Here is a 9,125-nt window from a genome sequence, read left to right on the forward strand (position 1 = left end):
TGACATCATGCACTGTGCAGTGCAACAACCTGGTAGCACTGTGCCCCAGAGCATCCATGGTTCCATAACACCCCCCAACATCCTCTTCCCTGGGAGCTGCTGAGGTATAAGTGGGGCAATCTGCTCGCTGCACTGAAACCCCATTTATTTGACAAACATATGGCTTCTCCTTACAAAAACAACCCAGAAACTCCCATAAATGGCATCACGGTCATTAAATACCCACTTAAACAAACTAAACCCAATGGCTTAGGAAGCTGATTTCAGAGGCCAGTGCTTACATCAGGTGACAGGTGATTTTTATGCTGTTTTGCTGCTGATTGTCATAAGGAAATTGCTTTCTCCTCCAGCGAAACTCACACCCACGAGGGAGGTGATAGCGGGATCCCAGGCGGAAGCATTGGCCGCTCTGCTACCTGAATGGCTGCTAAAAATAGGACTTAGTCAGTCACCAGCCCTGGGTATAAAAAGTCACCCCCAAGGAGAGCCTGACAACCCTTAGTACCTGTGGCCGAGGAGCTTGTCTTGACCTGTGTCCAGAGGGGCAGAACTACTGATGGAAAGGTAAATACTGAAAGAGCGAATCAAGAAACTGGTGTGGCCGATGGACTGGAATGAGTCCAAGTGGGATGGGGGTGGTTGTTTTGCTGTGTTTAAATGATTTCTTATTCAGTGGCTGGGTGGCTTTGGTGTTGGCTTGGGTGAAGGGAATGGGTCTTCTTGATCCAAAACTGGGCCAAGCTGGGGTGGGTGGGTGTGCTTGTGTGTTGTGATGCTGCTCATCTAGAGTGAGCAGAGGCTGTGAGGTGAGGGATCCCTGCTTGGAGCTAGATGATCTTAAGGTCCTTTTCAAGACAAGCCATTCTATGATCTATGATGCTGGGCTCCGGGGTGGTTCGAGCAGCTGAGTGCGCTGGGTTTGTATTGTTCAGTGGTGGAGAATGTCTGGGTTGGGTCTGGGTCTCTGAAGAGTAAAATTGGGTTTGGAATTAGTGCCAGCACAAGGCACAGCTCTGGTTTTTCAATAGCAGCATCTTCTGTGATAGGAAAGCCAGGGCTGGGTGCTCTGAGCACTGTTCACAGCCCTGTGAGAGCTCCCAGAGGAGCTGTGTCATTGCAGGGTGCTGGGACAATATTGACTGAGGATATTTCATAGAATCATAAAATGAACCAGGCTGGGAAAGCCCTTTAATCCCATCCAGCCCAACCCTTACCCCAGCCCTGCCAAGGCCACCCCTAACCCATGGCACTGAGGCCTCGTCTCCACGCTGTGTGAACACTTGCAGGGACGGTGCCTGCAGCCCTGCCCTGGGCAGCCTGTTCCAATGCCTGAGCACCCTCTGGGGCAGGAATTGTTCCTCAGCTCCATCTAAACCTGCCCTGGTGCAGCTTGAGGCCGGTTCCTCTTGTCCCATCCCTTGTTCCTTGGGAGCAGAGCCCAGCCCCTCCTGGCTCCATCCTCCTGTCAGGCAGTTGGAGGCAGCCATCAGGTCCCCCCTGAGCCTTCTCTTCTCCACATTGAACCCCTCAGGTCCCTCAGCCCTTCCCCATCACCCTTTTAGTATTTGCAAGAGCCCATGTTGCCCTTGGCCTCTGCAAGGGCTGGGAGCACCCAGCCTTGCTGGGGAATGTGTGGGAATTGAGGAGATTCAATACTTTAAGGGCAGATAGTAAAAAGCCTGGGTTTTGTGATTCACCAACAAGATGTTGTCCTCGTATGTAATTTGTCATTCTAATATGGGAAGTCGGAGTACCACAGTGTCTGGATTTATTTAATCCACCCTTGCTGTATTAAACGCACTGGAAGTGAACCAGGCTCTCTCAGAAAGACATGGCCACATCTCCTCTCCCCGCAGTTTCGCTTCCTTTATCATCATTTCGCGCCTACAGCCCATCATAAAACCCCACTCATGCCATCTATGTAAGCAGCTTTCCCATAACCATAAAAAGGGTTGATCATTTACTGGGAACATAAACAGCCCATCCTTGCGTGCCAAGCGGGAATGGTTCCCACCGTGCCCAGCCTGACTGCGCAGTGTCCAGGGGAAAGCAGCCCTTAGGCTGAACTCTTGCTCCTCTCTGCAGCAGCATGCAGGCTCTGGCTGCGGAGAAGCCTCGGTGGGACGTGGCAAGGCAGCCGTCAGGCAAGATCCTCTCACTGGACAGGCAAGGGGCCAAGAAGGTGCTGGAGATCTACGTCAAACGCTCCCTGAGCTGCTGTGAGAACCCAAAGAAACCACTGCAGGCGAGAGGTGGTGGGCGCGGGAGGAAGGCAGGTGAGCTGCAGCGGTCAAAAAGTGACTTCTGCAAGTATTCATGCGCCAGACACAGCCCCAGGAAGGAGCAGGAGGATGGACCCAAAGCACTGGGCCTGGATGAGGCATTGGATGATGACAGCGAAGCTCCTAGAGAGGTCTCTAAAGAGGAGCTGGAGCCCAAGAGGAAAAGCACAAAAAACTCTTCCCAAGGCAAAACCCAACGCACCTGGTTCAAAACTGTCTTAAATTTCCTCTTCAAGAAGAGCCCCGAGGACCAGAAGGAAAACGTGGGGCAGAAAGCAAAGGAGAAAGATGCCAAAGCTCTTCACAGCTCCAAATCAGAAGGGGTGAAAAGAGCCACAGGGCACTCCAGCATGTCCCCGTCACCAGGCAGAGCCTCCAAGAGGAGAGCCAGCCTCAAGAAGGTTTTCTCCTTGAAGAAGCACACGGAGGAGGAGAAGGGAGAGACAGCAGCGGGGGCGAGGGCCAAGAGACCCAGCTGCCTTCCCCTGCGGCACGTCCAGGCTCTGGCCACAGCAGGTAGGACCCCACCACCCCTAGCCCGGACCCTAAACCAACCCTACTGCCAATGGGACCTCTGTTGGGCTTCTTTTGGGTTAAACTGCTATAGTGTTTAGAGATGTTTTCTAACCTAAGCATCACCCTCCTGGCGCTTGCTGAGGTTTGGAAGAGCTTTTGAGGACTCCAATCTCAACCTGCTACCCCAGGAATGGATCAAGCTGTCGGTGCTCTGAGCACACAGCATTGCTGCAACTTATGCGTGCAGCAAGTTCCTCCCAGCCAGATGCTTGGCAGTAGCTATCCAAGCACAGGCTTCCCCCTCTCTGACATGGTGGTTTAGTTTAAACTTGTATTTGAGACCTGCAGTTGAACCTTAAGCCTCTCCAGGGCCAATGTTAAGCTACTTTTGATTTGCTATGGGGAAGGGTGCTGGCACAAGGGTGCGGGACATCCTGTACCCTCACCGCAGCCCTTCCCCTGTGAGAAAGCCATGAGAGGATCTCCTCAAAGCTTTGGTGGATCTGGGGCACTTGAAGCAACTTGGTTACAGTTCAGAGAGCTCAGCCCCATTGTTCACCAGCACCATGCACTGATCCAGGGTGGGCATGAGCACCACATGGATGCAGCCAACGCTGCGGCTGCTTTTCCCTCCCAACCCATGGCGAGCAAAAAAATAACCCTCGATTCTGAAGCTGTGTTCTTCTTGCAGCAGATGAGGAGCAGCCTGATGGTTATTATGCACGAGTCTCAGAAGAGATTGGGCTGATCGTGCAGGGCAGTGAGAGCCAGGGGAGCAGAGCATGTGGATGTGAGGAGCCACCACGGCCGGCCAGCACCAATGGGGTCGGTGAGTGTTGCCCTTGGGAGCTCTTCAGAGCCTGCATGGGACCCAAACCCTGCTTCAGTCCTGACCTTGGGGCTTACATGACTACTATGAAGACTCTGGGGGAGATTTTCAGCATCAGGGCTTGTTTTGGGGAGAGTGGAATTTGAAGTCAAGGGGGCGGTTTTGCTGGTTGAGGTTAAAATAGGCTGAGATGGGATTTGGAGGGGATTGCTCAGGGGATTTTTCCTGGGGGCTAAACAGAGCATTGGATGTGAGGCTTGGAGAAAGGGCTGGAGATAACGTGGGATCTCTCTCTGCAGATGAAGCCATCTGGAGAATTGTGGCCCTGCTCCAGAGTGCAGGAGATGAGCTGGACAGGCAGGTGAGAGCAGAGCTGTGCTCAGCTGGATGGGTCGAGGGAACGTGGGCAAAGCAACACCATTGTTTTCCCTGGTGTAGGGAAACAGTAAAGTCAAGGAAATGGCATCTTCTAATTCCCCTACTGGGTGTGATCACGTCTGTCTGTCTGTCAGTCCTAACGTGGAGTGAGGGCATCAACACAAGGATGACACACCGAGTTATTCATGTGTATTCACTTGCTTCTTAACCAGGTGAAGGAGGACGCACGGCTACGGACGTTCTTCAGAGACATGTCCTACAGCTCCTTCAAGAACCTGGCCGATGCCTACGTCCATAAGGAAATGACGACCAGCAGATCCAATGTCAACCCCGAAGAGATCCAGTTTGCCTTCACAGTGCACCTCACCGCCAAAGTGGCAGGCATCTGCAACCAGGCAGTGAACAGGATCATGGGCTTTGGCACCCGCTACCTGGAGGATTCCTTTGCACCCTTGTCCTACAGCAGAATTCTCCAGGTAGGGATGAGGATGGAGTCTGGGGCTGAGCTTCCAGCACAGACTTAGGGCAAGAGGTGTAATTTTAGGGTAACTCACAGACCTGGGTCATGCTGGCTTGTACAGGGAGGTGATGGGTGCTGGATCTTGTCCCGTGCTGTTTGGGTTGACTTTACCTTCCCCAACATGAGCACGAGCCATGAGCACACAAGGGCTTACTTGATGCATTGCAAGATGCAGCCAGGAGATGCTCCACAGTGCTTGGCATTGCTGCAACCTGGTGTAACCGCAGCTTCAACAGGGAGAATTTCCTTCTCGATGCATCTAGCAGACCAGTAGCACCAGCTCAGGTTGGGAAGGGACCTCACCAGTGCTTCCTTCTGTCTCAGCAGAACAGAGAAGAGCTCAGCAGAGACATCTGCGAGAGCCCGGACTGACATGGGATGCTCCAGAGAGCCAGTGGTGCCTGGGAAGGATGTGGATCTACTGATGGAGGTCACTGCATCCTGCTGGTGACCTGGATTTGGGGTGATTTTCCAGAGCTCTGGATTTAAAAGCTTCTAAGGAAAAGCCCAGCGATAGCCGCAGCAGTGTGATATGCTTAAACCTCACCTGGCTGGAGGCGGAGTAAATCAAGCAAAACCCAAATTTCACCCTGTATTTGCATTGTAGCTGTCACCAAGCGCGTGTGTTGAACCTCTTGGTTGGTTTGTGTCTGTTTATGTGTATTTATTTGCCTACTTTTTTATATGTATCTGGGAATGTACAATGTAATTTTTGTAGCTTCTGCTCTCAGCCCAGCTTCCAGTTCAGGAAAGAAACCCTAAAACTCCAATAAAATGATCCCTAAATTATAGCCAGGCTTGATTAATGGGTGATGTGTACAGTCATTGTACATGGGATAATGTTTGTTTTGCTACAGCTGCTCCTTCCAGTGGCACAAATGGAGTCTTACAGCAGATACGTGGTCTGATCCTGCCACTTTTTACTATTTATAGCCATTCCCTTCCCAGCAGCAGGAGCTTTATTCCCCAAAGCAGCTTGATGTGACACCAAGAACTGCGCAAAGCTTGCTCCCGCGTGGTGCAGGAGCAGCCCTCCCTTTGGCTCCCTCCAGGACTGAGGGGATTTACGGCTGTTGCTGTCTCACCTACAAGGTCTAAGAAGATGTGAAATGTCAAAGTGATTAAAGCCTAATCTCTGGGAGTGTTCCCAACTAATCTCTGCCCAGACCACTAAGCCAGGCCATGGATTAAGGCGGCTCGGGGCTGGGGGGGATTGGCAGTGCTCAGTGCGGTGGCACCAACAGGAGCATCTCTTTTGCTAGGGTTGGACTCAGCCTGGGATGAAGGGGTCAAAATCTGGAGGCTTGCAGTGCAGGAGAGGTGGGATGATCTAGTGGGTTGGAGGAGATGATAGTGGTGAATCAACCTGTTGGTCTGATTCAGTCCGGGCATGGGGTGATAGTGCAACGTGGGCCACCAGTGACAGCCTGTGGTTGCCCAGTGCTTCCTCTTCTGGGGAACCTGAACTTCTCGGTCCTTTTAAAACCCTAAGTAAAGCAAAATGGGGAAGCAGACACCTCAAAGGAAGGAAGTAGCCCTTCTCCACACAGATCAACATCCCCATTTGCAAAGCCTTTAAGGAAATGTTTGGTAGAGACAAAGAGTTGAATCACTGAAAAGCCCCAAGGAGGGGGGACACGTTGGAAAAGCTCCAACTGATCTAACCCAGGGTACTTAGGTCTGTGGAAACCATCAGATCCCACTCCTGGGTCCCTCCCAGTGATGCCAGCACCAAGCACAGTGCCAGCACTGTTTCCTTTTGGCTGGGAACCAAAGAGGGAGACTTTTACTGCAGGAGAAAACAAAACTGCTCTCGCCTGTTTGCAACCATCACCATCTTCCTGTCTCCTGCCTGGAGCCCAGGACACTGCTGGGGCTGTGACCGGGGCTGGTGCTTGGGATGTGGTGGGGACCTGGCAGGAGGATCATGAGATGCTCCTGTTTGTTTTGCATCTGAGCTCTTGTGGTGCCACTTGTGGGCTGGGGTTTGCATGGAGCAGAAAAGGGTTTTGTCTCCTTGATGACTTCCTGGAGGACATCGTCTGCCCTTGGCATGCAGGAAAACACCAGTGAAGAAAACATCTCATCTCTGCCATTCCCTTCCTCCTATCAGGTCTGAAACAAATATCCCTCTGTGGTCACTGAACCTTTTCCCACCCATCAGGTCAGTGGTGCTGAGGAAATAAGGAACAAAACCTGCACAGCCCCTTGCACACAGTGCTCCTGCTCCCAGATAACCCAGCCCAAACCCGGGATGCTCCTCCAGCCTGGTGGGCTGTCCTCAGGAGCTGCTGTTAGTGCAGCACCCCAGGGCTGTTGGATCTGGGAGCCCAGGTCCCTTCTTGTGGGCAGCTCCAGCATCTTGGTTTAATGTCTTGATCATAAAATTGAGAACCATGACTGCCTGTGCCCACTGCAGATATTAAAAGTGTATTAAAGAAGGGCAAATTATTAGCCCCAGGGGTTTGATTGGTTTCCAGCTCATGGTATTACCTTCATCCTCTCCTCTGTGGCTTCAAACCACTAAGACAATCTCTTCACCTGACAATCCATGGGATCACGGACACCGGCCATCTGGGCACTGATCCTGCTGGGGAAAACACAGCCTCACACCCCACACAGCCCCCTGCCTGCCTGCTGCCCAATGGGACCCAGGGGGGTCTCCTGAAAGCATCTCAGGCTGCTTCTGGGACCTTGTGTAGTTAGTCCCTCTTAATCCCATTTTCCTGAGTGCCAGGAGGGGGAGGGTGGCTGAGAAACCAGCCCTTAATGAGCCAGTTAATGCCCAATTCCCTGTCTCTGAGAGGATGATGACAAGGTTTCATCTCACGGGAGCGTGGCACCGGACCAGGGAGGATGCTGCCTCCTGGGATGCTGCAGCACGCGAGGGTGCAGGGCACAGTTTTTATGCCCCCTCCCTGCCTTGATGAGCCACTGTAGTTCATCACGGGACAGGGTGATTTGTGTGCTGAGTGATGGAGCTGAACAGGAGCAGCTTGTGCCCAGGCAGCCAAGCAGCCCCCAGCATCCTGGCCTGTACCAGCACCAGTGCGGCAGCAGGGCAAGGGCAGGGATTGAGCCCCCGCACTGGGCACTGGTGAGGCCGCACCTCGAATCCTGTGTTCAGCTCTGGGCCCCTCACTACAGGAGAGACCTTGAGGGGCTGGAGCGGGGCCAGAGAAGGGCAGCAGAGCTGGGGCAGGGCCTGGAGCACAGTGTGATGGGGAAGGGCTGAGGGACCTGGGGGGTTCAGTGTGGAGAAGAGAAGGCTCAGGGGGGACCTGATGGCTGCCTCCAACTGCCTGAGAGGAGGATGGAGCCAGGAGGGGCTGGGCTCTGCTCCCAAGGAACAAGGGATGGGACAAGAGGAACCGGCCTCAAGCTGCACCAGGGCAGGTTTAGATGGAGCTGAGGAACAATTCCTGCCCCAGAGGGTGCTCAGGCATTGGAACAGGCTGCCCAGGGCAGGGCTGCAGGCACCGCCCCTGCAAGTGTTCACACAGGGTGGAGACGAGGCCTCAGTGGCATGGGTTAGGGGTGGCCTTGGCAGTGCTGGGAATGGTTGGACTTGATGAGCTGAAAGGGCTTTCCCAGCCTGGCTGATTCCATGAGTCTATGATTCAGTGCTGTGATGTGGCTGTGCACCCCCTCAGATGAAGAACCCCAAAGTATGCCTCTGAAGCCTGGCTGTTCTTGGGCTTTGAGGGTCCCAAGGGGATTCCAGGGTATCCAAGCATACTGTAAAGTCCTTGCAGGTTAGAGCTGCTGCTTTTGAGGTGCTGCTTGCCCCTTGCCAGGTCAGTGTCTCCTGTCCTTCCCTGTGCATCCTGCCTTGCCTCCCTGCCCCTCCCCAGGGCTGGCCCTGCCTCGGCATAGGGCTGAGCTGCCTCCTTGTTGGGGACCTTCTTGCATTCACCATGCATCTCCCACTTGTCTTCCTGCAGGGATAACAGCTTCTTGGTGTCCACCACATCATCCTTCATTATCTGGCTCTGGAAATGGAGAATCCCATTTAATACTTTACTTTGTGGCAGTGGCAAGGACAGAAACTATCACCAGGTGCCCAAAGGAGAGTGGGGTCAGAATATGTCCTGGCTCAGCTCCCTTGGGGTTTGCACTCACAACGTGATCCTGGAGCATCACATTTTGTAGCAAGCTCAGCTCCTTGCACTGTGCCCTGGATGGAGGAACCGGACAGGTTCAAGGCCAGGTTGGATGGGGCTTGGAGCAACCTAGTCCTTGCCCATGGCAGGGGTTGGAGCTGGATGAGCTTTAAGGTTCCTTCCAACCCAAACCAGTCTGGGATCCTGTGAATGTGTTCCTGCAGGTCCTATGGGATTGATTACACTTTTCCCAAAGCTTGGCATCCTCTGGGGCTGAGCTTGGTCAAGGAGGTGCAAGTCCATGCAGTGCCTGCTGAATTCCCTAGCTTCTGATGCACATAACTGGCTGGGTTAATGAATAGAGAACATGGAAACAATTCTTCCCGGTGTGTCAGCTCTCAAGCATTTCCAATAGGGATCAATCACAGTGAGAGATCATAGAATCATAGAATAGTTAGGGTTGGAAAGGACCTTAAGATCATCAACCCCCCTGCCAT

General features: G+C 53.2%; 1 protein-coding gene across 3 annotated transcripts; it reads left to right on the forward strand.

Moving 5' to 3' along the window:
* On the forward strand, window positions 1-5,312 carry LOC133210265 (uncharacterized). 3 transcript variants are annotated; one of them, XM_061349507.1, is made up of 6 exons: window positions 1-564; window positions 2,086-2,798; window positions 3,493-3,627; window positions 3,927-3,988; window positions 4,218-4,481; window positions 4,850-5,312. In XM_061349507.1, exons 1-6 carry the CDS (start codon window positions 557-559, stop codon window positions 4,895-4,897), a joined length of 1,230 nt encoding a protein of 409 aa, XP_061205491.1. In that variant the 5' UTR covers window positions 1-556; the 3' UTR covers window positions 4,898-5,312. The 3 variants fall into 3 exon arrangements, with proteins under 3 accessions (XP_061205491.1, XP_061205489.1, XP_061205490.1); XM_061349505.1 differs by having other exon boundaries at window positions 5-564; window positions 3,490-3,627; XM_061349506.1 differs by having other exon boundaries at window positions 9-564; window positions 3,490-3,627; window positions 4,853-5,312.
* Window positions 5,313-9,125: the final 3,813 nt, after the last annotated feature.

This window comes from Neopsephotus bourkii, unplaced genomic scaffold (genome assembly GCF_033783945.1).
Source record: "Neopsephotus bourkii isolate Nb327-2 ecotype Australia unplaced genomic scaffold, CSIRO-AGI_Nbou_v1 NB_414, whole genome shotgun sequence".
Taxonomy (NCBI): domain Eukaryota; kingdom Metazoa; phylum Chordata; class Aves; order Psittaciformes; family Psittacidae; genus Neopsephotus; species Neopsephotus bourkii.

Bases quoted from the DNA above. Each gene is read 5' to 3' on its own strand.
- LOC133210265 (XM_061349505.1), top strand. The intron at 2,799-3,489 runs GTAGGACCCCAC...TTCTTCTTGCAG, and splicing joins CCAGGCTCTGGCCACAGCAG to CAGATGAGGAGCAGCCTGAT. The intron at 3,989-4,217 runs GTGAGAGCAGAG...CTTCTTAACCAG, and splicing joins GAGATGAGCTGGACAGGCAG to GTGAAGGAGGACGCACGGCT.